This window comes from Nyctibius grandis, chromosome 13 (genome assembly GCF_013368605.1).
Source record: "Nyctibius grandis isolate bNycGra1 chromosome 13, bNycGra1.pri, whole genome shotgun sequence".
In the NCBI taxonomy this organism is placed as follows: Eukaryota; Metazoa; Chordata; class Aves; order Nyctibiiformes; family Nyctibiidae; genus Nyctibius; species Nyctibius grandis.
The window spans coordinates 44,841-72,594 of NC_090670.1; the positions used below are offsets into that span (position 1 = coordinate 44,841).

Below are 27,754 nucleotides of genomic sequence, written 5' to 3' on the forward strand. Positions count from 1 at the left end.
GGTGGCCCCGCGTGCCGTGGGTGCGGGAGGCCGCTGGGGCGGGGCGGTTGAAATGGCCCAGACAGCTGGGGACGGATTCGGGAGATTCGCCTGGTTTCATTTAGTAAGTGCCAAGGAGGGGTCGCGAAGGCTGCGTTAGCGTGCTGTGCAAGGAGGTGTTCAGTGCCTGAACATAACAAGGGTAGCAAGAAACTTGCATTAGCAAAAGCAAGGTGGTGAGGTAAAGACGTTACTTTTGTAGAGGGTACCTGATGATCGCTACTCGCATCCTTCCATTTTGCGTCATAGTGCAAATGTGAACAAGGAACTGGTCAGTTACTGCAGTGTACGTGAGGTTTGAGATAACATTTTTAAACTAACCGATTTAAAAAAAAAGTATTTTTCACAGCTGTCTGCTTTTCTAATTGTCATTTAAGCCTTTGGAGATTATATTTCAGAAGAGCTATTTCCTTTGCAAGTTAGCAAACAGTAAAATTGAATCAAAAGCTATAGTGGCGGCTTAAGTTGATAGATATGGATCTAAATTAATTCAAGTTTATTGAGATACATGTGATACTTTTAAAATTTTTTTTTAAATCTTGCAATGTATTTCAGTGATTAGCATGTATTGTCATAATGGGAAGTAGGAATAAAAAGAAAATTAAAATACTGGACATTTATGGACTTCCATTATGCATATCTGTAGTTCTGAGTGCCTGGGAGTGTGCAGCATTCCAGATCCACGGGATTTCTTACACTTGGTATGTTTATTGAAATAGATGTGTCTGTCAAGTAGTCATTTTTGACAGAAGGGATCCTTTATTGATGAGATACATCTTTTGCTTGCCAGATGTTATAAATGGACTAGGGTATGTAGAACTGAAAGGTGTATTTCACAAGTGTAGCTAATGTCACTTACAAAATTATCTTTGCTTTTTGCTGGAAAAATGGGTTAGTGGGAATGTCAAGGTCATCCTCAAATTTAGAACGATTTAACTGCTGTTGGAGTATGTCTTGTCTTCTTCACTGTCATATGTTTTCCATAGATTGATGCTATGGCTGTTGACATTTTCTGGACCTGTGAGCTGTTTGTCTTCTAAAATGATCTAATGCTTAGTGAGTTTTAATAGAAGCAATCTGTAAAGCTTCCTAAGTCAATTTAATTCAAATTACCTCTTTAAGATATATTAAAAAAAAAAAAATCTAGTGGCTTCCAAACTCACTGTTCAGAGAGAATGAAAACAAAAGGTGTTAAGAGGGTGAGTGGATACCAATGACACTTTATATGCAGATGAACTAGTAAGAAAGTAAATTCTTACTGCTGTGAATGAGGTAAGTTCTGGCTTTCTGTTCTTTGATCTTTCTGGATGCTTTTTCCAATGCAAATTATTCCATTGTAGACATCCACAGGTTTTGACTTTCCTAGCCACTTTACAGTTAGCAACCAAAATGTCATTTTGTAAACACTTACAATTCTACTATAGATCTGTGAATAACAGAAATAAAACAAATTGCTTCCGTCACTTGTACTCTCTTACTGTTTACAGAAGCATTGGAGCTTCTGGGAATAAGAAAGGCAGCAGGTAAGTTCGGTTATGGAAGCAGGGCTTGGAAAGGTGGAGAAATGTGATTTATTAACTCAGAAGTAGTTTCCAGGTGTTGACACATTGTAAATTAGTTTGGTATATTGATTTGCCCATCTCATAACGTTAAAAAAAAAATGGCTGTAATGCTACCTCGATCTCACACACATCCCTGAGAACGCTATCCTCTTTTGATCATGGAATCTGCTAGACATAAAGGGCTTTGAAGAGCCACGCATACATGGCTGGACAAATATATATTTTTTTATATATATATAAACTTATATTTTGTTAAGTTTATTGTAAAAGACTATTTTTTGTAGGCATTATAAATGAAGAGCATGTTTGAGTAATGATACTGGTATTTTAAAAATTCTTTACATCTGTTAATTTTTTAATTTCCTGTGAATTGCTCCTTTTTGTTGATAAGCTATATTTGATACAATATATTCATAGTTACACAGATAATTGATCTGGAAGTAAGAACACCATAACCACCTTTAGAGATCTAGGCTTTCTGATGCCATATGTAGTATTGCGTTTGATGTATTTCAGATTTAGGAAACGTATTTGGAACTGCAAAGCTAAGCAGCATAGCATCTCCTAAGATGTAGCTTTATTGTTCTGAGGTGAACAATTTATTCATGAGATTGGCCATAATAAGAAAAACTCTTAATTAGCTGGCAGTTTTGATTCAAATATATACATTCTTTCTATATTTATACAGGTCCTTCAGCTAGGTGTCTTTGCGTTTTAAGGGTAGCTATTGTATTTAATTTTCTTACTTATTTTTGACATTGCTTGCTAGCAAAGCAGGTTGAATCACCATGTCAAAATAAAACCTAGGCTTTACATGGTTTGTTGTGGGCCTCTTCTAGAATTCCATTAGGATGTCATGGTACAGTATAACTAAAGCCTTTTACAAATCCTAGCGTAGGCTAAGGTGCTTGTTGGTTACATTCCTGAAATAATAAGAGCTCCTTTTCCACATTCAGTCCATCTGGGGAGCGTCCCCTCATCAAGATTAATATCTGTTCTGATTATCTGAGTCAGCTTCTATTTCAGTTGTCTGGAGAGGAATGCTATAACAGGGGGGCAGAGTATCAACCTTAGGCTAAAGACAAAAGTTTAGGCTCTAATTTTTAGTAAGGACATCCACAAGAAATTTAACATACATGCTCCTTTAATGAGCCCCCAGACACTTCAGCCAAATCACATAAAGTCAAAACTAAGTCTGAGAATTTTAAACTAAAAACTACATGCGATTGCCCCTTCTGACCCCGCTTTTTTGTTTGTTTGTTTGTTTTTTAAGATGAAGCACTAATTTCAGACTCTTTGACAAGTCTTTCCCTTTTCTGATTTCTAGGTTGCCTGATTTAAAAAACGAACAAAACCCCACCCCCTAAAACAAAATAACCCACCACACCAAAAAAGCTTCCTCTCTCAGGCCTAGTCCATATATAGATCTCCCTTTAGAAAGGGAGAGATGAAGTTGCTGGAGCATAGGGGTTTGCTGTTTTCATTTTCGAAAGCAAAGCAGTAGGCTTTTTCTTGTCTTCTTGTAGGTTACTTTCCAGCTTCTTCACCTTGGAAATGAGCAGAGTTGTCATGATAAGAATCAAGGAATCTTAGAATAAAAGAATAGTTTGGATTGGACTTCAGGAGATCATCTAGTCCAGCACCTTGCTCAAAGCAGACCTAATTAGCAACAAACTGACTTTGGTTTTGCAAAAGCAAGGTCACAGGTGTGAAAATCTAAGGTCACAGACCCCTTTAGGCTCCTTTTGCTGCTTTCCATAAAGGTCCTGTTTGATGTTTACTGAGTGAGGTGTCCATCTCTGCTTCTGGCATTTTTTTAGTAACTCCTGAAGTGGTTGTTTCAGTTTATCAGAAAGCATACGTCCTAACAGCTGAGTACATCCTGCCTCTTGTTGGACAGCGTAGCATGTGAGGGTCCACCCAGTATATTGAGACCTTTAGAAAGGGAATACCCTTTGTTCTTCAGGTTTCTCAAAGATTGCTTCTGGATGAGATTTCTGGTTAAAGAAATTTTTGGTTTAGTCTGTCAAAGCGGTGTTCTAAATATTCAATGACAAAATGAGAATTAGTGTAAGTTAAGATGCATCACATCCTTCATGTGTCTTTGACTTAGCTGCAATCACAACTTTTTTTTTTTCCTTCCCAGAGCATTAATGAGTCATTTAGATCTGCAGAGTAGGTAGTACCAAATGGCCTCCTATCAGAGCATCATTGGTTTTAGATCTGAGTACATGATCTCAGTTTATAAGGAACTGCTAACAAGGAATCTTTTAGGGGGTTACGCTCCTGCCCCTATTTCATGTAATGTTGTCAGCTGAAGTGTAAATGTTTCCTTAGTAGGGACAACAGACTTTTTGAGTAGCAATAATGCTAGTTGTAACTGACTAAGATTATTAGAAAGAAGATTGATGGAAAGAGGTACTATATTATTGCTACAACATCTGTTTTTGAATGTGAGTTTACTGTCTACTTTTTTTTCTCTGTCTTAGGAAGTATCGTTGAATACCTAGTGCAATAGAAATATTTCATTTCCTTCCCTTCCAAAGTCTGGCCTTCACTTTATACTTGTCTTGTGCTCAGCACTACCTGTTCTTTCTGGGTCAAGAGATCGGTTAACTCTATATGCAAATCATATATCTTAAGAAACAGCTAAAATGCCACTTCCTCTATTTATAATTCCAACTATGTCCATGCTGCCCCTTTGAATTCGTACTTACAAGTGTGACAAAACGAAGCTTGAGGTAAGATGCTTAAATTCTATACTACCTTTGCGTTTCTCTTCAGTTCACACTTGATTTGACTCCTTTACAAGCAATTTCAAGTCCTCTATGTGACATGCTAGACACAGCTTGCTTTTATGTATAGTCTAATACCGATATTAGTGATCATTTGAAGTATTTACTGAAATAAGTCTAAATTGGTCTGTGAAATGTATCAAGTGATATACTGACAGATTCAGAACTTATATGAATATATATGGGCATATCTGTCTGTCTATGTGTGTGTGTATATGGTGGCTTTTTTTCCATCACTGTTCTGAGTAGACAGGACACGTAGTCACAAAAAGATATAGAAGATCAGAAAGGTAAAGCTTAGTGGTATTTCTAAAGTCATTGCTAGTTCTATGTATTCCGGTGTGTGGATTCCTCAGATTCAGTCTTCTCTGCACAGCTGAACCTCTTCTAGCATTACAAGTGATCCCTCAGCATTTGTTAAGAAAGAATATCCCCTCCAAGGCTGGGTGATGATGATTACTTTCATCTTAACTGGTGAGTCAACACTGAAAATCTTCCTTTGCTCTTTGCCTCTGAACAGAAGCGTGCTAAGTCACATTCCTTATTGTTCTACTCCAAAGGTGGTTAAGGGAGGGAGACAGATGCAGAAACAGAAATAGCAAATTTGCTTTTCTTTTAAAATCCTACATCTGAATTAACTCAAAGAAGGAAGCTTCTAAATAAAAATTATTACTAACCCTAGCCAGCAGGCTATTTTTCAGTTGTGGTTTCAATATTAATTTTAAGGACAAGGTGTTCACTACTGGCATTACCTGCTAGTACCTTACTTTAGACTTAATGCATATCAGTGTTTTACTTCAGAGAAGTCATAATGAGTAGAAAAAGTAAAATATTTTTCTTGATATTGTTCTGAGTTTGGCTTAATAAAAGACTATACAATATTAGGCCTTTGATTTGTGTAAATTTAAGGTTTCTCTGTTCATCAAAATGACAGTGTTGAAACTTCCCATTAACATGTTGAGACTGACATTGCATAGTAAGGTAAGAAAAAAATCCATTAAACTGAATCAAAATGCTGTCATTTATATGGCTCTAATTATCAAGGGACTAAAAAATCTGATCTGCCATTTTAACGCTTCTGTTAAGAATGCTATTTGAGGTAGCGCATACTCTGGGAATGCTGATTATACACGTCTCTAAATGTATAAATGAGCTGCAGATCTGTGCTCAGGTCTTTGGTTTAGACCATCTCTTCTAGAACAGAGAAATGAGTTGGTTTAATTTATTAGCTTAAAAAGTACAAAAAGTATTTGAACCTGTGTTCGTTTTAAGTATCTTAAAAAGAGTGTTCCTTTTAAATAAGGAAGATTCCTCGCTCCTCATCGAGCAAATTACTATAAGTGATGTTAATACCAGATATTTGCATCAAAAGGCAGCTGCTTTTATCTTGGTTAAAGCCTGATATACTTGTTTTCCTTCACTGAGGGACTCGTATGTATTTTGGACTTTTTATAGAAGCTATATCAGAATATACGTGCTATACATCTGTCAATGATTTGACACTTATATGAGTGTTGTTTGCTAAGTACAAAAGCTCTTAGGACAGTCTTAATAAAACTATGTAAAATACAGTTTTAAAAGGAATAAAAGGGCAGCATTCTTCATTCCGGGTCCTGCTAGATAAATTCTGAGTGCTTGGTCCTATGATCTTGTTGACATTACTGAGAGGTGCACTTGAAACTGCGTCTACAAATCATGAATATATTTATTTTTGCAAAAGCATCACATTTTGGAGTCACTGTCATTTCAAAATGGCCAACTTAAATAGGAAAATTTTCTACAAAGCCTATTTTATCCCATTTTCCTACAGTCTTGCAACACTTGACACAGTAAATGAAAATTAAATACGCTAAGCAACCACATCTGTTATATGCTGAAAATAATTCATTCTAAGGTTCAAAAAAATAAATTGGTGAAAGTGATTAATTCCTGTTCAATTACAATGTATGTATTATTATGATATACATGTGTAAACTGTAATGTATTCCTGTTAGCTCTGTTTAAAATAATGTTAAATATGGAAATCTAGTGGTTCAAGGTGTATAAACACACAGGCAAAATGCTACAAATCACCAGACCTTTTTAAGGACAAGAGAGAATTGCATATAATGTCACACAGAACAACTCGTCCAATTTTTTTAAGCCATGCCAAAATACCCAAATGTTAATTTCAGAATATTTTCTGATTTTCTTCAGTTGTGAATCTGTCCCAGCAGATGTGTACCACGTAAGTGTGTAATGAGAATGAGAAAAAGCTACCATTTTTATTTGTGACTCATATGCTTTGTCAGCTTTAACCGCTGCTTTCTCAGTAGATAAAAGAGCTCACTACCTCAGAAAACATTCAGAGCAGCAAGCAGTAATGTGTAATATCTGTGCTGCTTCTGAAATAAGAATACAACCAGAAGGTTGTGTCTTCAATGCCATGAAAACACTAGTTGTGTCACTTTTTTCATGAGCACTGTAGAAATGCGGTTTTCAAAATTAAGGACTAATCCAAGGTCCAGCGCCATCTGTGCATCTTGAGCTGCTCTTTGTCTGTGTCCTCTGACAATAACTGCTGCCTAATCAATACTGTTTTGTCACATTCCTGAAGACTTGTGCAGCGCATTTAGTCTTTTTTTTTTGTGTGTGTTGCAGGCCTAAGTTGCAATGTCTTTAAAATGGCCATTAGCATGCTCCTCTGCATAGGTTCTTCCCTGTGAGACAGGCATACAGGAAGAGGCATCTTTCCGGAAGAAGGCTGTTCTAAACAATAGCCAAGTCTTTGATTACTGCGGCTATTTCTACCTCATCAGAAGCTGACTGAAGTACAAAAAGACATATATCCAAACTAATTTCCATGTAGCTAGCTCAGGCACTAAAAGCAACCAAACCATAACAACATGGACTTCAACATGAACTGCATAAACCTAGCGTGATTCCAGGTTACTTGTTCTACAGTGCATGAATCAATGAAACCCACTCTATCATCTTTACAACTAAACAACAGGTAGGGCTGGTATGCTACATATCTACTGCAACTACGCCTCGTGATTACAGTGTGGACAGTGTATAAGCCTCCTAACACAAAAGCTGACAACTTCCTGGTTACACATATTAAGAGTCTTAAACCATGAAAACAATATGAGTAGAGACAAAGAGAAAGAGAAGTCTTTCAAAATGATTCAGTGTTCAGAGACACAACATCCCATAGGATCTTCAACACAGCAGTGTGCTACAGCACAGACTAGTGGTTACTCCAAAGACACGTTCTCAGCATATTTTTTTGTCATCTAAAAACTTCCCCAACACATGACTAATTGGCTGTCTTGTTAGACTCATGCAGCTAGACCGCTTCTGAGATTTCTCAGTATTATGGCCAGGGAGATGGCTGAGATCAAGTCTTCCGTTTCTGTTAACCCACCAAAACATTTATCCAGGCTCTCACTTCATATTGAGATCTTGTCCTAAGCTGCTTATTTTGATGTGTATGTTTGCACTTGTGCATATTAAACGCATAATTTCTTTCCACTTACCCTTTTAAAACCTCCCCATAAACTCCCTTAGCGTGCCCACAAAGTACTGCCTTCTAAAGGCGTCTGGACAAACAGTGAACTGAAACAGTACCAAAATGTTTCATGTACTCTGATATTCCAGTTAACACTTGTTTAATTCATCCATAGCCTGTCATCATAATTCTACATTGTATTTTCTCTTGGGCAGGGACTATATAGTTAGAATAGGAACTGGGTCCCTAGGTACTGCTGTACTACCACTCCTGCATAATGTAAATCAGAAAGAAAAGAAATTCTTCATTATTGTCAGAACTCTGCAAGATGACGTGTTTGAATTTCTGAGAAGGGCAGTGTGGAAAAACAAACAAACTATACTATTGCAGCTTTGAGGTTTTTTAGTCTAAATGCCAGTAAGTTAATTGCATACATATGTTGCTGCTGACTGGAAGTTCTCCCAGAGATGTGGCACTGCTTGTGGTCATTTTTACATGTATCAAAAAAATTATGAACTTTGTCACTTAAAGTGGGAAGCACAAGGAATATTAATAGCCAGGAGTTGTTTTCATACGGATGTGGAAAATGTGAACTACCAAATGAGCTTCTATTTAAAAAAAAATTTCTATTTTTCCACATACTTTCTTTTAGACTATATGTATACAAATTATGCATATTACATACAGGCTATCATATGAGCCAGCAGTGTGCCCAGGCGGCCAAGAAGGCCAACGGCATCCTGGCTTGTATCAGAAATAGTGTGGCCAGCAGGACGACGGAAGTGATTGTTCCCCTGTACTAAGCACTGGTGAGGCTGCACCTCAAATACTGTGTTCAGTTCTGGGCCCTGTACTACAAGAAGGACATTGAGCTGCTGGAGCGTGTCCAAAGAAGGGCAACAAAGCTGGTGAAGGGTCTGGAACACAAGTCTTATGAGGAGCGGCTGAGGGAACTGGGGTTGTTTAGTTTGCAGAAGAGGAGGCTGAAGGGAGACCTTATCGCCCTCTACAACTACCTGAAAAGAGGTTGTGGTAAGGTGGGGGTCGGTCTCTTCTCCTGGGTAACCCGCGAAAGGATGAGAAGAAATGGCCTCAAGTTACACCAGAGGAGGAGGTTCAGATTCAAAAAATTAACCATATGGGACCTGATGCCATTGTTAGAAAGAAGTTGAGTATATACAGCTTTAGCCGTTTCCTTTACAAAACATGGAAGTTCGAAGGTCTAAGTGCCCTGCATAAGACGTATGCTTTGTACCATTACTAGTAACAAAGAGGCTTGTAACTCAGTAACAAAGGTTCATTAATTCAGATGTTAAGTTCTTTGCATTGTATTTTTGCATTTTGTACTTTCTTAAATCCTTTTTTAAAAGGGGGCAGCTCCTGGTCTCTTCTCACAGAAGCAACCTTGCTCATGGCTGGAACTGGGGGTATGCAGCTGCTCAGGGTTTCCGGAACAGAAACCATAGTTATTTGGTACGGTATATGGCATGTGTTTGACAAGTGATACTTAATCTATAAGCAGCATGGGAAGCAGGAAACAATGCTAGCAACTATAAATGTGTTTTAAAGTTCCGTATTAGGTTAGGCTTCAATGGCAACAGATACAAACAGTGAAGCAAGGACCGCATTTTAGTTGAAGAGGTAATGAGGGGAAGGCAAGACAAGCTACTTAAGAAAAGCTTAATACAAAAATCCAAAACTTGCTCAAAAATGTATTAGAAATTGTAAGAGCAGTAAAAAACGGAGGGCTTGGAATTGACTTAATGTCAAGATAAAATGTTAATCTTGTATCTGCTTAACACTATTTCACCTTTCCTGTGAGAAAGCGTAAAGAGCAGGGGCCACAACTCTTCCCTGGGCCCTGCTTGTATTTGACATAGCAAGATAGAATCTGGTCAGTATCTCATTTGTGCTGTATTTCTTGGCATCATCAAGCTTCTTTTAAAGGAACTTCGCAAGTTCCTACTTACAGTTTTTAATCAGCAATTTCTTTAGTTTGACTGTTGCAAAGGAAACAGTTGTACTGTTGAGATAGGTGGTGAATTCAAGTCACTGAGCTTATATGCTTTGAACATACAGAAAACTCATTTCCCTGATAGCCTACATAATAGATGACTCCTTTATTTGAAGGAGAACCACATGGTCCAGTAAGAAGGGACAATATACTGAATGCTTGCCACACTGTAGGTGGAGAGGTAATCATAGCAAGTAGAGGTACTTAACTAGAAGTCAGAAATAAACTGAAACCAAATATGGTTTCAGACATAGAGTGGTACAGAGCAGAGACCTCAAGCTTTCCAAGAATAGGGCATCTGAGCCTTTTCGGAGTGGTGGTACTGATTACATCTGGATTGCCAGCATTGACAAAGGCAGTGGCTGACAGGCTTGTTAGATCAAAATACTAACATACTATCTGTACTGTAGTGATTCTGGGATCCAGAATAGGATTGCAGGTTTATTTAAAAAAAAAAACACACAACCCATGACTGCAATTTGAGGACAAGTAATAATCAGTTTCTGTACCTCACTGTTGAGAGCTGCTCAGTGACAAGGGTCTGGATCACAGTCTGTTAACACACATAGTAAATCTATAGCGATAACTGTGGGGCTATAGGTAGTTCCAGGGATTGCAGTAGCATATAGATTGGACTGTTTAGGGCTGTGAAGAAGTGAGGGAGAGACCATAGTGCTGGTTTTGGAGCTGAATGATGGTATTACCAGTCTCATTTCTGATCTGGAGGGTGTGAAGAAGGGTGCTGTGTTAGTGGTAGTTGCTGCTGCTTTCTCTTGTTCAGTTCTTCATTCCACTATATTTGCTGGCTTAGGAGCTACACAACACTTCTTCCTTCCTAGGTGCTCTCTCTCAATGGTCAGTGGGAAAACTTGGTCCTGTGCTGTAATATTTTTGTTGTGGGGTTTTGGTTTTTTTTTTTGATTTTTTTGTTTGTTTTGGTGCTCCTGAGCCAACAATGAGATGACCCTCATTGTCTGAGAATCTTAATCTTATGCATTTGGGAACAAATCCTACAATGTCCCAAGTCTGTGGATGCAGAGGAAGAGTTAAATTGCACAGATGGAGTGACTGGCTAAGGGTGGAGAGGCTTCGGTGCAAGCTGACTTGTTTCCTGGGAGCTCTTTGTACAAAAGTGTATGGGGTTGTAGGGATGGGCTCTGGACACTACCTGCCTCATTTCGTGTTAACGTGGCAGTTGATGCTAAAACAGGTTATCTAAACTATTTGACAGGAGTTGCCTCTTCAGAAATCGTTTTTGTGTGCTGGGTGTTTAAAGAAAAAGGGGAAAATTCCTTACTTTTCCAGAAGTTACAATGTCTACATATGGTATTTTTTTTGTGGAAGATCTGTGATATATCACAGTAGAAATGACTGCAGTTGGTTCAGACAGGACCTTTTGACTTTTAGTGCTTCACTCACAAGATCCTATATGGATACAAAGAAGAGATTTTTATAAAACACTGATTTAGTTTTTTAAATCTCTCGTTATCGTCAAACTATTTATTTCTTTTTCAGTGGATTTTTAATTCCCATCTCAAATACTTGAAAGAGAATGGTGATCATTATGTCACAGACCAAATATTTTCCACTGCTATGCAAGAGAGGGATGAGACAGCTAAAATTTCCCTAGTTAGTGGCTTTCAACCAAAGGCTGACATGAATGAAAAAAAAGGCAAGAAACTCCAAGATGAGTCACAGAAGTGGGCGTTTCCATAGAGTGAGCTTTCACAACAGATCCACCAATCTTATCAGTAGCGACCAAAGAATAGTAAACCCCAGCACTGGCAGAGAGCAGCCCCAGGTACACAGCACTGCTTCCCAACGCGGAGCGCATCTGAGCCGCTTTCTTCGTATGCTTGAGTGAGTATGCCAGCAGCAGTGACAAAAATTGTTCTTAGAACTAAATTTCTTTGTTTATATATTAAATAATTTTTGAATTCGGGATTATTTAGATCTGACTATGATCAAACTACCTTCTTGTTAAAGTAAGATCTTACTTTCAGGGAAGAACAAATGAAATTTATGATAGATTGCTTATATTCTGTTAAATAACAGAAAACTAGAGATATGTATGTGGAATTGGGACAATGCAACAAAATGGTGAAATCAGTTTTTGTATACAGATAGGGTATATTATTTTCCATCTAAGAAAGGGGGAAAAAAATGAAGAGCAAAACTTGTATAGTTGTAATTGTAAAAAAGTTGAAAAATTTAAATGTGGAACTAACAGTGATAGTGTTACCCAGACTATTTTATTACTACTAAAAAAAAAATCATAGTCTCTTTGAGGGAGTCCAGTTGATTTACTTTCCAGTTGGGAAGGAACATATTTTACTTGTAGTTTAATATTTAAGCATTTATAAGAGAATGTAAATTTAGTCCTCTAAAAATCTGTTTAAAAGGATTACTTCTGGAAAATCATTTGTTGAAATAAAACCAATGGATAAGTTAACAGTAATTTTGAAAACCTAAACAACCTCCTTTCTCTTCATCATATTTTCGAGGCTATTTCCTGTCTTAAAAACCTTTGGCTGATCATTCTTATGAGATTTCCACTGGCAAAGGGGTTAGGATTATTTACTAGAGGTGGAAAAACAGGCATGATAAGCTTAACAAAAGCCAAAAGGATTCCTGTGACATTACGCTTAAAGAAGTTATGACAACTTGGGAAAAAGAATGGAGATCTTTAAACTTGGACCAACAAAGCAGCACAGTCATAAATTTTGGAGGGGAAAAAAAAAAAAAAAAAAAGTCTTGCTGCAGGTATTGTAAAGTGTTCCTTAGTTGCAATATTTTGTAAGCTGAGGGTGCGGTGTGTTGATAACCTGTTTTTTTAATCTTCTTTTATAAGAATTTTTTGTATCCTTTGGTTTAGTTTTGGCAAGGTACATAAAGGACTTCAAATATGGTTCTTCTTTATTAAAAATAGTGTTGGTTGACTCAAAACTTGGCCTTTTAAGTTTTTTTTAGATATGAGTGAACAGAATTTTCTTTAATTAGCTTGATTTCCTAAGGAAACTAGATTTTTGAGCAGCCCTCTTCACATGCGTGTGTGTTTGTATGTATGTGCATCACAAAAAGAGCATGAACAAGTGAGAGTCATTACATTTGGCACCGTTTGGAGTAATTTTGAGACCATTAATGGTTATTGGCCAAGCTAGCCACCTTTGCTATGGACTTTTCCTGCTTGCCTAAGAACCACCCAGCTGTAGCTAAAAATCTTGCTGTTCATATTCATCAAAAGAAATTTTCACTTAGACTGTGCTTCATATGATATGAGAACTAGGACTGTATTTTAGAATATTCTGGGTTTTTTTCTCCTAAACCTTTTTTTTTCACTATACAGTAATGATGGGAGTAATTCCCTCTCAGCCACTGTTAAGAGGTTACAAGTACATTGAACACAATATGAAAGATCTTTATCCCCAAAGCAAACAAAGCACACAAATAAATAAAATTTCCATCTAAGATGTTTACCTAAAATTGCTCATTTGTAAACATACATATTCTTAAAATACGTGCCTTTTGTAGGCAGGTACTTTCCAGTGTCACTGGAAACATGGGTTGAAGTTCATTGTATTCTGGATATCTATCTACCATCTCCACCAGTATGTAAGCTTACCACAGCCAAGTGAGATGTATAACTAAAGAGCATAACTTAGAGTGCAATCCTGTAGAAGGTTACTGTTTGGCCTCTTCAAGGTAATTATATATTACTGTGTAAATGTTTCACAGGCTAATAATTTTTGTTTCACTTTGAGACAATTTTAGGTTTTGTTGTTGTTCGGCCAATAGGGACCTGTCTTAGAAATCCTTTGACATTTTTATGGTTTTGATTATCAAATTTTATCCCTCTTCTAGACCTGTTGTTCTCTGAAATACTCCCACGGGCAACAGGAAACCACCATTTAATGTAGGAAAACAGGGAAGAAAGCTTTCTGCGATGAGTGGTTGTCTACCTTTAGCCCGCACCCAGGGCTAAACAGTAACCAGTTGTTCTATTACCCAAGACCCCTCCCCAGCTGAGAAAGGGAATTGGGAAAAGGAGGGAGAATTGTGGGTTGAAATTTAAACAGATTCAATAAAATAAGAGAACCAATATCAATACTAATACAAAAGACACAAAATTATACTTAGCTCATAGAGTGGTGGCAAGTCCTTCCAGAGACAGCAACTGTTGAGAATAAAGGAGAGCAGAGCAAAGAGCCCCCCTCCCCAGCAGCTTTCCCATTTATAGTGACCCTGAGGTTAACGTTACAGAACACACCTGGGGACAGCCTGGGGCAGCTGCCCTGGGTTTAACTGCTGATGGCCTCGATCACCAGCCCACAGCTGGCCACACACTGAAACAACATGGAACAGAAAAGGGATTCTGTAAATGTTATCCCTGCAAAACCAGGACAGTGGTATATCAGAGGCTGTGACTTTCAGCATCTTATTACCTAAAAAAGAAAGGATATGAAAACTCAAAATTAATAAGCTTTGACTTATGTACACACTGGTGGGCTTATGCTTCGTAAAATGTCTGTATATTTTATAGAAAAAAAAGAGCATCAGTTTTTCATTTTAAAGATACATTTAGTGCGTAAGATTTTGGTTTTATGTTTGTTATATTTGTTTTACATCATTAAATTAATATATTCATGCATGTTAGCATTTCCGTTTTTCTCTTGACTTCAGTATCTACTGAACTTCATTCTGTGGAAAAATTTAAAGTTCTGTTTTTAGGAAGGAAATAAAATAAATAATAAAATGAACAGTGTCAGAGATGCTCCTCTTCTAGCTACACTAGACCCAACAGAATCACAGAATCAATGAGGTTGTAAGAGACCTCTGGGATCATCGAGTCCAACCATTGCCCTGACACCACCATGTCAACTAGACCATGGCACTAAGTGCCATGTCCAGTCTTTTCTTAAACACCTCCAGAGATGGTGACTCCACCACCTCCCTGGGCAGCCCCTTCCAATGGCTAATGACCCTTGCTGAGAAGAAATGCTTCCTAATGTCCAACCTGAACCTCCCCTGGCGAAGCTTGAGGCTGTGTCCTCTTGTCCTATCGCTGGTTGCCTGGGAGAAGAGGCCGACTCCCACCCCGCTACAACCTCCCTTCAGGTAGTTGTAGACTGCACTAAGGTCACCTCTGAGGCTCCTCTTCTCCAGGCTAAACACCCCCAGCTCCCTCAGCCGTTCCTCGTAGGTCAGACCCTCCAGGCCCTTCCCCACCTTGGTCTCCCTCCGCTGGGCTCACTCCCAACACCTCAACATCTTTCTTGAAGTGTGGGGCCCAGAACTGGACACAGGATTCAAGGTGCGGCCTCACCAGTGCCGAGTACAGAAGGACGATCACTTTCCCCCCAAGAAAGATTCCAATAATTATTTTTAGTCCTTAGATTTGGCATTACTGTACATCAAGGGAGTTACACTGCTGTACATTAAGGGAGTATTTCTCCTATTATTTGCTGTTTTGGTAGACCACAGTAATTAAATAAGAGCCACTGTGGTCTCTTGGGGAGATAGGAACCAGACTTTTAAAAGCTTTTGAATACAAGTGTATTTGATAATGTTCTGTATATCAATAATTCATATACTTGGTTGAATGCTTATGCTCTTTTGAGGAAAATTCTGTCTTCTTTTAATGCGTGCTCGTAGCCTGAAGGAGTGAGAGAGACATGAGAGAGATGAAAAAGGTGCATGAAAGAGATAAAATTATTCTTAGTTATACTAGTGACCAACAATCCCCCAAAAAAACATGAGTTATACTTTTGATTTTTTTTTTTCTTTCTACTTTTTGGGTGCATGAGGAGCTCATTAGGAAAGGAAGTCTCTGACCAGTCTCTGTTCCAGTGCAAAAGTCCTGCCTATTTTGTGTCACAAAAATTCTAATAGGAATCCTGGGAGAGAGCTTTTCATGCGTCCACAGCTTGTATCTACAGCACTCGTCAGAACACAAAGGTAACTGGCCATACTGTTAAAAGCAAAGGTAATTGGAAAACCGGTGTCAGTACTAGGTCTTTGTTCTGTGATTGCTGTTTAAATCCAGGATCATGCTTCTCATGCCTCTTCGGACTACATCTTTGCTGACAGAAGTCTCTGCAGTAGATGTAGTGTTATAACTGTGCTCTTTCAGAAGTTTGGTACCTTTTATTTTTTCTGTCTTTCAGTCTGTCTTCTCTTTGTCTGTAGTTATATCTAAAAGAGGTGACTTTAACAAAAGCAAGATTTATCAAAATTAGAAAGTGTATTTAAAATGAATGGTTTCTTCAAGACTATTACATCATTATTTTTTGTTACTCACACTGGATCCTGCATTCTCAAGCCTGCTGTTTTACAGAGAAGAGGAAAGTGGGACTTGCAGCTTTCTGGAACTAGGCCTCTAGCTAATTACTTTGGTAATCAATTTTCTCCAGTTACCTGCATTTATATCTAGGTCTTAGTTTACCATTTTATCTACAATATGCAGTGTTGTAGGTGCAATTCCTTTTAAAAACTATTTTTCAAAGCCCCCATGACATCAGTTCAGCCTTTCACAGGTCACTTGAATCTTCTAGTTTGTCAGACCTCTCACTAGAGTTCCTTGAACAATTTTCTTCTGGTATAAGACAAGAATTACGAGTGTCTGTCCTGACTTTCTGACAAAATGCAGTAATATCCATCCTTGATTTTGGAATTTTCAGTGCAGTAGGTACACTAAACAGAGCACAAGGTGATTGTCGTGTAGAACCTTTGTGCATCTTGTTATTGACCTTTATGTGTCTAGCAGCCAGCTTGCAGTAAACTTAACTTGTCCGTTCTGATAGTAAACCCTTACTGAAAGAGGCTGAAATGGTTTCGGTTGAATTTTATGCATACTGGAACTCCACACAGTTGTCCCTGATGTAGACAGGATGTTCCTGCAGTAGCAGGCTGTAAAGACAGGTTTCTAGTGAAAGTGGTGGGTCACTCTTTTCTGGTTTATTATCATTAAATATTACCGAGATAGATACTCCATTAATTCCAGCTGTAAGTTTATTGTGTGGGAAGTGTAATTCTTTTGGTACATAGAGTAACTGGGGGAGGGAAAGAGAGTTTAGTTTGTGATTAAAGAGACAACATAATTATATGCTTTATTATGATCAATTTCTACGCAGAAATGTGAATGACTAGGGACCTGTACTGACTTGTAAACAAAATCATTGTAGTTGAGTATTTTGCAGAATTTGTGAAAAGCTAATTTTTTTTTTTTTTTTTAAGGAACTTCATGTTGGTGTTGCTTATGCCAGAACATAGTAAGCAAGGCAAATTAACCTCAGCCTCGTGTAAACTTTTAATTGGTCAACACGATGCAATTGAGCATGAATTCCAGGTGGCTTTGGAAATGAAAGGGAACTGAGCTCTCTGGCTGGAAGCTGAACGTGATGACGGCCTGGTCTATGGTAGGGAAGCTGAAAATGGAGAAGAGGCACGCCAGAGAAGACAGAAATGTGGAACAAGATGCTGGCGAATGCAGTGCTGAATCTGAGGAATGGACGAGCTCAGAAAGTGAACCTGAGCAACCATACTTCAGAAGAAGCTGCAGCAACACTCAGTGGAGAGAAAAGGAGGTTTCCACTAAACCACATCGGCCACTCTGTCGGTCCCCTTGCCTGGATCGCCCAAGTTTTTCACAGAGCAGTATCACACAAGACTTGAAGCTAGACGAATGCAAAACAAATTTGGACAAGGAATACCAAGCTAAAATGGATTTTGCTTTAAAGCTTGGGTATGCAGGAGATCAGATCCAGGCTGTACTGAATAAATTGGGAGCAGATGCGCTCATCAATGATGTTCTGGCAGAGCTAGTGAGACTTGGTAACAAAAGCGAATCAGAGGGACAAAGCAGTGCCAGCAGTACCGCTAGTACCCTGGTGCCGAGAGGGCCCTGCCCGAAGGAAACAGCAAGCCCTGAATTGTCGCTTGAAGATGAAGTTGTGGATAACAGTGATAACTTGAGGCCAATTGTCATTGATGGAAGCAACGTGGCTATGAGGTGGGTCTCCCTGTCACAACATTTGAAAAGAATAAATCACTAAAATGTTTATGAGAAAAATCAATATTGATAGCAAAGTCATTTTAAGTAACGTAGGATATTTACACTGAGAATATATATAATATGGACTCTTTAGTCCAGGCTTTTAATTGTGCTGTTACTCCTATATGTAATCTGTATTCCAATTCCCCTCCCTGCCTTTTCAAACCAAGTTCTCCCCTCAAATCTTTTGTTGTAGCAGTCTAGCAGTAGTGTGCTTTTGTGTGGAGGGGTTTAATTTTTTGAAGTCCTTGAACAATGTTGAAAATTATTTTTCTTTAATGTCCAGAGGCAACCGAATAGGGGAGGAAAACTTGGTTCTTTCTAAAATGACATGCACTGTATGCTGATGATAGCAGTGGACTTCAGGGTGTTTGAGGTCCTGCTGATCAAACCTGCTCAGAATTCAAAGCAATTTAGCTGTGCCAGTACAGGGACATGCATGAGCTAAACGTGCTGACTCACACAGCTGTGGTGCTTGTAATTTCAGACATGCATGTACACACGTGCACTTGTCTGCTTGGCTCAGCACTAACTGAGGCATCTGTCCCATGCCCCTTCTGAGCATGTCTGTGGAGTACACGGTTCAGCTAGCCAACGGCTTGTTGATCATTGAGAAAGAACGATTTTCTACGAGGGAGTTCTTTGAACAGTCTGTTTAGTGACCAGTGATACCAAGATTTCTTCAGGTAGTGTTTGCACAATAGATTTCCTTTAGTATCAGCTTTCTGCTCTAAAAGAATGTGTGATCTGAATTTTTTTTTAATGTATTAAGAAAATTCAGATTTTTATGGGTGTATTGAGTACTCTGAGTTCTGAAATACATAAACCCCCCAATCCTATAAGAATATTTTATACACAGTATTTTCCAGTGCCAAGTTGCGGTTACATCAATCCAAAAGATTTTTCTGTAAAGCAACATCACTAATATTGGATTTAACTGTTTTCTTTCCTTTTTTTTTCTGTGCCTGTTGAATTTGCAGTCTGTGTACTGCTTGAGTTACTCCTGAGCGTAATGTGGCAGCAACTGGAGAAAAGTGTGTGTGCACTCTTATTGTTGCATAGCTTAGAACTGATGCTCTGTTTATAGAATCATGGAATCGTAGAACATCGCAAGTTGGAAGGGACCCATAGGGATCATCGAGTCTAACTCGTAACAAAATGGAGATGCATCTGAAAATTTAAAAGGATATTAAATTCTATAAAATCTGAAGTGTACAAAAATCTAAAGAAAAATGCTTTAGCAACATTGCGGCTTCTGCATTCATTATTTAAGTTGCAATGATTTGGACTACACTGGTGAGCCACAGGCCTTAGTTACACAGATGGTATCAGATTTGTCTGCCTTTGGTCTGTTCTAGTGTTACTTTATTTTGAGCCCAGGAAGAGCATGCATCTTGCTATGGTCCATTTCTAGACTTCTAAGTAGCAGTGTTGCTGTAATCTGATGGCCGAATAGCTCTGGACAATTGTCTTTTTCCAATTATGTAAGCTGGTCTAATAAAAAGATTTACCTATCTTTACAGACTTTGTTTCCCTTATATCCTTAGACCATGGCAGCTTTAGAAGGGAAAAAAAAAACAACAAAAAACAAAACCACCACAAAGAAACAAAACCAAAACCAAATGTAACTTTTGTCCTTGCTGTTTCTAAAACTTTTGCATGTTCTTCAGCCATGGGAATAAAGAGGGATTTTCCTGTCGGGGAATTCAGCTAGCTGTTGATTGGTTTCTGGAAAAAGGACATAAAGATATCACTGTGTTTGTCCCTGCATGGAGAAAAGAACAGTCTCGACCTGATGCACCGATTACAGGTAACGGATCAAGATTTTCTTTGACCCCATGGTTAAAAAGAAAAAAAAGTATCGCATTGAGACACAACCATGTCATCTTTCTGACGGGTACTACGTACTGGGCTGTGGCTGTGATGTTGCACGATGATGTTGCACTCAACTGTTCGTTTGAAAACACAGTTTCACTGGTGAGGAAACAAACATTTAAGTATCTGCACCTGTAAACAACGCTGGGTTTTTGTAACATTACTGGATCATTTCAACACTTTTGAGAAGCAGTAGTCGTCATTCTCCTATTAGCAAACATTGTTAAGCATAGAGGAACTGATTCTTAGTTGCTGGGTGAGTATAAAATAAGTAGTATCAGGCCAGGGACTCATTTAGTAGGATTATGTTGAACACTGAAGAGGCAGCGTGTGTTCTGACCCATAGAAAGTACTTGTGTTTTACTCTAGGCTAAAAAGGCGGCTATTGTAATACATAACAACTGAGTTCTTTACGTGTTCAGGAAGATTGAGTAAAGGTACATGGTTGTTTACAGAGGAGTAGAGTGGTTATGAAGCTTAAATATTGAATATTTACCCAGTGTTCTGAAACCTCAGAAATAAAATGGCACTCTGCATCTAGATATTTTTTAATGATAAGGGGGACTGTATATGAACATAATTACAAAATACTTTGTCAGAAAAGAGGGCAAGAAGTTTCATATTTCAAAGGCTGCATTTCTTTCTTTAAAAACTTTTTTAAAAGCTGCTCAACTGAAATTATTTTACAGATCAAGAAATCTTGCGTAAACTGGAGAAAGAAAAAATTCTTGTTTTCACCCCATCTCGAAGAGTTCAGGGAAGAAGAGTAGTTTGCTATGACGATCGATTCATAGTAAAACTTGCTTTTGACTCAGATGGCATCATTGTATCAAATGACAACTATCGGGATCTTCAAAATGAAAAACCAGAATGGAAGAAGTTCATAGAAGAGCGGCTGCTAATGTATTCTTTTGTGAATGACAAGTATGTTTTTTTCCTTCAAAAGTAAGGGAATTTGCTAATTCAGAATCCTCAATAAAAACAAAAATTCACATTTCATTTATTTCCCCTTAGATTTATGCCTCCTGATGATCCTCTAGGACGCCATGGTCCAAGCCTTGAAAACTTCTTAAGGAAAAGGCCAGTTATTCCTGAACATAAGAAACAACCGTGTCCTTATGGTAAGTGCCTAAGCCAGATTGATTTGTTGTATTCAAAGGTAGGTGAAGCAAGCAATGAACATCTTGTGGTTACTGGGGAAAAAAAAGAAAAAGCCATTTTTCATGTTGCTATCCAAGCACTATATCCATTTTTATACCCTTCATACACATATTAATAAAAACAATGTATCAGAAAATTAAGGATTACCAGATATGCCTTGTGGATAACACAGCTCTCTGCTGTTTTCTTCTGGTTTGTACTCAAGGAAGGAGATTCATAACTATACAAACTATGTTAGAGCCGATTTGTTTTATGTAGCATTGAGTGTGTTGTCAGTATTGAAATCATGAGCCAGTAGGAAGAAAAGTTATGTGTCTTGCCCTTGATGGAGTGATATACGAGGATACAACTAGCAGAGTCTGTGACTGCCTGTGTAAACCATATATATAATTATTCCTTAGGGGGTTAATATAGAAATATTACTATTGAGAAGTGGTGAAAGATACAAAGAAAAAAGATAGCAACTGGTGGTATGGATTAGTTTTTGGTTTATTTAACCTGAAAACACTTTTCTTCCAGGTAAAAAGTGCACCTATGGGCACAAATGTAAATATTACCACCCAGAACGGGCAAACCAGCCTCAAAGGTCAGTAGCGGATGAGCTTCGAATAAGTGCCAAATTGTCTGCTGTGAAAACTATGAGTGAGGGAGCCTTGGCCAAATGTGGCACAGGGCCATCCAGCTCCAAAGGAGAAATCAGTTCTGAAGTGAAACGCATTGCCCCAAAACGTCAGTCAGATCCGAGCATTAGATCAGTAGCTGTGGAGCCTGAGGAAAAGTTATCAGTAGCCCGCAAGTCCGAGGCCAGCTCTGTCCCGTCTCTGGTTTCTGCATTAAGTGTTCCAACGCTCCCTCCACCAAAAAGCCATGCAGCTGGTGCATTAAATACTCGTTCTGCAAGCAGTCCGGTGCCAGGTTCCTCACAGTTCATGCATCAGAAATCCTCACTGGAACATATGTCCAGTGTGCAATATCCTCCTATACTAGTCACCAATAGCCACGGCACCTCAGTTAGCTATACGGACCAGTATCCCAAATACGAATCATTGGGGGACCATGGCTATTACTCCTTACTCAGTGATTTCTCCAACTTGAGCATAAGTAGCATCCGTAACACAGATTATTACGGGGCTGATATGGACCAGGGGATGTATTCTAGAAACCCAAGCCCCTGTCCTGACAATTGCTTAAGCCATACAAGTAATGATTCTTATTCCTCTTACAATGACTTGTATCTGGGTGTAGCAGATGCCAGTCCAGAAGACAATGTGAAGATCCACAGACTGCCATCGCAAAATCGTCTTCAGCCTTTTTCCCATGGTTACCATGAAGCCTTAAATAGAGTTCAGAGTTACAGAACTGAAGAGCCTAAGCAATCCCTTCGCAAACAGTCAGTTTCCCACTTAGGCCTACATGCCCAGCACCCAGTTGTTGGAGCGCGGTCCAGTTGTCCAGGAGAGTACCCTGTGCCTCAAAATGTTCATCCATCGACTGCACAACCAAGCCGTGCCTTGGTCATGACAAGAATGGACAGCATTTCTGACTCACGGCTTTACGAAAGTAACCCTACAAGGCAGAGAAGACCACCTCTCTGTCGGGAGCAGCATGCTAGTTGGGACCCATTACCATGTGCATCAGACTCGTACACTTACCACTCGTATCCACTGAGTAACAACCTCATGCAGCCGTGTTACGAACCTGTCATGGTAAGAAGCATGCCTGAGAAGATGGAGCAGCTCTGGAGGAATCCCTGGATTGGGATATGTGGCGAGCCACGGGAACCACATATCATCCCAGAACATCAGTATCAAACGTACAAGAACCTCTGCAATATTTTCCCTCCAAGCATTGTCCTTTCTGTGATGGAAAAGAATCCCCACATGACAGATGCACAACAGCTGGCAGCTATGATTGTTGCCAAGTTACGAACAGGGCGTTAAAGCTTACAGCCTCTTTTGGATGAACGAAACCAGGACAAGCACATAGGACCCAGAGGAAAACTTAGATGAAGAAGGAAGGGGCCAATCTATTGTAAATATTTTCTACTAAGACAGTAAAAAATTGTGTACACAGCAGCAATCATATACATGCTGAGGCACTATGTAAGAGTTGACTGTATTGTAAATTTTAAGATTTTAAATATAGGGATTTTTAATAGTATTTTATAGGAAATGCATACCTTGCTGCATGGATAGCTCATTAAGAACTACACTGTCACGTTCAGTGTCTCAAAGCTGTTACTAAAAAATTATTGTTAGCAATTATATTGCATGTATTAGTGTACACTTTCAATTTGCTTATAAATACCTAATCAGCCTTTAAAAGTATGCTCTATACACAGATGACTTTTAGGGTTTCAGCTTTGTCATTTGACACTGCCTACTGGCATATGAAATATTGAAGAAAAAGTAAACGTGACAGAAATTAAAATACTCAGTTTATAAGAGGAAAAACTGATTTCAGCTTTTGAATGTCAGTATTGTTGTTGGTCCTTAAATTTCAAAACTGTTCCCCAAGAGTTTGACTCTTACATTGTCCAATACACTGGCTCAATCCAACAGAAGCCAAATACTTTATTAAATTAGGACCAAAACATTAAGGAGTGTGAAGGTGTGAGCACCATTCAATAAACTAAAAGAGGTTTAACTGTAGCTTCTCTCCTCAGAATCACCTCTCAGCTGTGCAGTAAGCAGCTGCTGGCCCAGATGACCAGACAAGCTGAAAGTAAACTGTCAGTTTTACGTAAATTGCAGTGCTGGACCTGAGGAAGCGGAAACTGGATGTTAACATGGAAGTTCATCAGTAACTGCAGCCCTTCCTCCGTGGCGAGGACGGTGCCTGAGTGAGCCTGAGACACTCAAGGGAGCTGCACAAGATCGACCTGACATGGGGGTGGAGGGGGAAGGCTGCTTCTTGAAAAGAGGGGCTACAGTTTGGGTTTTGGCAAAGCTGGCCTGGTTTTCGCTCCTCAGATCCACGCAAAGGTGTGCATTTGCCTCGTGAAGGCTTTCAGAGTTCCTGTTTCAACAGGCGAGATAATTTTGTGTGGCATTGTTTGCGCAACTGGTACCTTGCTCAGGGTGGGAACCTTTGTAGCTAAATGTCTCCAAAAGAGGCGTTTATTGTTTTTTAAGCTGCACTGACTGGACGCCCTTTTTTGAATCCATTGTATATTTCAACATTTCGAACCATTACTAACTCGACACGTCTCGAGCTAGGACTTGTTGACTTCTACTGTAGTTTTTTCATGAAAGTTGAGAAGGCCTGGTTTACGGCCTTTTGTCTCTTCATGAGAAGGTGTGACACTGCCTAAATGTTTCTTACTGTGAAACACACGGAACGTGAGGCTGCAGTCAGGGTTGTTTCTGGTGTTTTGATAACGGCTTGCATGCTGCTTTCTAGTTACCTGTTTGTCTGAGGAACAAAGTTACATCATTTCCTCCACTTGTGTTACTGTAATGGCTGGTTTGATTCAAAAGATCTTGTGGGCTCTTTATCACGTGCAAAATAATGTTACTGTCGTACTAAAAAAAAACCACCAAAACACCAAACCAAAAGAAAAAAAAAACCAAAACCAAAAACCAATCCACAATTACAGGTGCAACTACAGTAAGTTACTGATACTTGACAACTGTATCATTTCACACAAGGTAAATATTCTTGTGTTGGTACAGGTAACATATATAACAACCATGCCATTATGTATTTAAAATGAGTTAGCTTGAAAGTGATTCTGTATTTACATTTGGCTTTTAAAAATAACTTAACTTTTAATTAGTTGGTTATCATCTCTGTTAATGGGAAAAAAATAAATCTTCAGACATTTATAGTAGTTGGGGAGAACAGACTTAACCCTTGACCAGTTTTCAAAAACATTTATTACTAACCAGCATTTTATATTTTTAATTTGCAATTAATTCTTATTCTCTTCTCTTGCATGGTGTAAGCAGCTGAGAGCAATGCCTCAAATAACCAGAAATGACCTTTTGTTTGTTGATACAAATTGTATCTCTTTTTCTTGATTGTATAAAAACTGTGTATAAAGAAAAAAAAATCTCTAGATTAACTTCAGTATTACATTTTCACCACAATGTTTGTGACACCATGTGTCACAGGGAAGTAGCCCATGAGTAATTAAGGATCTTTTTTATTTAAAATGGGCACTTGTAGTTTATAGACAAACAAGGACAACTTTTCAGCAGCAGTTTATTATGTGCACAGATACTGTGTGTACACCTCTAAGCATTACATAGTTATCTTTAGTCTATTTATTAAGCAGATACATTCTTGCACTAAACTTTGTGTAAAAACGTTGCTGTTAACTCATCTGCATGTGTTTATAATGTAACAATATAATTGCTATAGACCCGGCTTTATTCTTAACAGATTAATTTATAAATTATTTAGGTATAAAATGAAGTTTATTGTGCACTCATGTTTTCCATCTTGCATGGAATTAAATATTTGTATGTAGAAAAATGTTTGTTCCCCTTTTCTCCAGTTATAAAGATAAGCTATTTTAAGAGAGGTTTAGTAGGTGTTTTTGATGTTTTCTGATGTGGAAAACTGAGCAGAAATTTCCGTATGCACTGTTGGGTGGTTTGTGGAGATACTCATTTTTGTAGGATTCGTCTAGTCATTTTAATTTTCACTAACTTTTGTCTTACTGATGGAATAATTCCTCCTCAAACAGCGGGAGTGCTATGCCGATGCGAACGCAGCACACTATTTCCCTAAGGCACTTTGAAGGCAAATTGTCTTTTTCTAAGCAGCTCTTAGCATCTACTGTGCGCAGAGTTACAGGACGGGCAGTGTAGCCTTGTGGAAATAATTTGCAAATTTTGTGCTTGTTTAGTCCTCCTTAGAGGTAACGAAGCTTTTCTATGTGATGTAGTCTCGCCTAATCAACTACTTCAAGCGATATTTCAGTCATCCACATCTGTTTTCAGGTATGTTTACAAGCCAATGCAAAACACTGACACATTCATTGATCTTCAGCGCATAAGCTTAGATTTCTTCTTACATGGAAGAGTTGATCTTATTAACGCCTGATCATAACTGTCTATATTGTAAATATAAGACTTTGTATAAATGCTCTTTTTGAGAGCATGGTATTTAAATGTTTTTAAAACTGTACGAGAACAGTTCTAGAAACTATATTTTAATAAAATCCATGAAATTACAATTGTAGATGAGGAAAAAAAAAAAGTGGGAAGGTAAAATCCTGGCCTACTGCAATCAGCAGGAGTTAAGCAGTAGAATTCAGTGCTTTACTGGGGCCGGAGCGTTCTCTGGGAATTCCGATTTACTGATTTTCGTCTTTAGCTATATTACTTTCACATAATTTGTCACTTACAAGTGTATAACTTTAAATTCATGAATCAAAAATCAAATGCTTTATGGGATGTCAGTCTAAGTTATTTAATGTTTTTTGTAAGAATTACACGTCAGTAATATATTAAATTGTACATACAGACGATTTCACTACTGTTAGTCCTGTTGTTGTTGTGTTGAGCTGCAGTAGTTGGCTTTATTCATTTGTAGAATTAAACATTACTGTTTAATTGTTGTAAAATTTTATAAATCTCTTTGGGTTTTTTTGGTTGACCCAAATATAATGTAAGTCTTAATGACAAAATGAGTGAAAATGGATGTTAAACCAGTATGTGGTAGTCATAAATCTCTAGTGATAAGCGTGCGCTGCTCTAGTTGCTGCTGCATGTTAACTCGTTCACTAGGATGAGTCTGCTCAGCTTTTGTAAAAAATGCTTTAACTGTAAACTTAAAAATAGAAGGGGTAGGGTTGCTTAGATCAAGCAGAAGGATCCTCATTAAAAAAAAACCCAAACAAAACCAAAACATCTATCTAGGCAAGTTCCCCCCTACACACTTTTAATGCCAGTTTGCCTCAAATCGTGAATTTTGGTATTTGAAATTCTTAATGATAAAGTCAGAACATGCAAAGAATCTGTCCAAATAATTCAGTTCAAAAACACCTGGTGACCTGTGTACCTGTGATGTACACCAAACCACAAACAGGAACAGTTCAAGGGACATATTTTAACTATTGTAATTTTAAAAACTCCATGCTAAAGAGAAGGAACATGCATCATTTCTGCAAGACTTTGCTCCACAGAGTTGAATGTTACTTTATCTTGACTTGCCAAAAGTTTACCTGAAGCATTAGTACTACAGGACTCAGAGTAGTCAGATCATCAGATCTGTCACTATTATTTCTATGGTGAGCGTTCAGCTTTAATACTCCTCTTATGTACCCAGAGCTTATCTCTGTGACAGAGCCCTTATTAACTGTATTTCTTGCAATATTTCAACTGGAAAAATACAAGTGCACCGTCACTTAAATTACTCTCATGCCAGTGTTTGGTGAGCCTTTGAAGAGCCATTATACAGTATCTATGATTTTGGTCTGTTTATTTAAAGTTTGTAAATGTATTAAAAGAATTGAGAGAAGAATCTAAAAGAAATACAGGCTATTACCTGTTCCCCCCCCTGCTCTGTGTAAAAGGTTTGCACAACTATTTAATAATATGAAACATGTTATACTTTATATAAAAAAAATGCTTATTTAATAAAACTGAGAGCCATTGGATTATTTGTTTCTAGCTTTTTATTTTGTAACCCTCTTTAGGCGAGAGCCCCAAAAAGCTGGTTTGTCCAAAACAACTGTTGTTGTCTGTCCAAATTATTTCTCAATATTTTTAGCTGATTTACTGAAAAATACCCAGATTCTGAAATCATACATAAAGC

General features: G+C 38.3%; 1 protein-coding gene across 1 annotated transcript; it reads left to right on the forward strand.

Annotated features, from left to right (window-relative positions):
- The first annotated feature begins 697 nt into the window (after positions 1 to 697).
- ZC3H12B (zinc finger CCCH-type containing 12B) lies at positions 698 to 27,585 on the forward strand. Its single transcript, XM_068411739.1, has 7 exons — positions 698 to 740; positions 15,716 to 15,855; positions 17,134 to 17,908; positions 19,621 to 19,760; positions 20,515 to 20,749; positions 20,840 to 20,946; positions 21,506 to 27,585. The coding sequence occupies exons 3-7, from the start codon at positions 17,298 to 17,300 to the stop codon at positions 22,924 to 22,926; spliced, it is 2,514 nt and encodes an 837-aa protein (XP_068267840.1). The 5' UTR covers positions 698 to 740; positions 15,716 to 15,855; positions 17,134 to 17,297; the 3' UTR covers positions 22,927 to 27,585.
- The last annotated feature ends 169 nt before the right edge of the window (positions 27,586 to 27,754 follow it).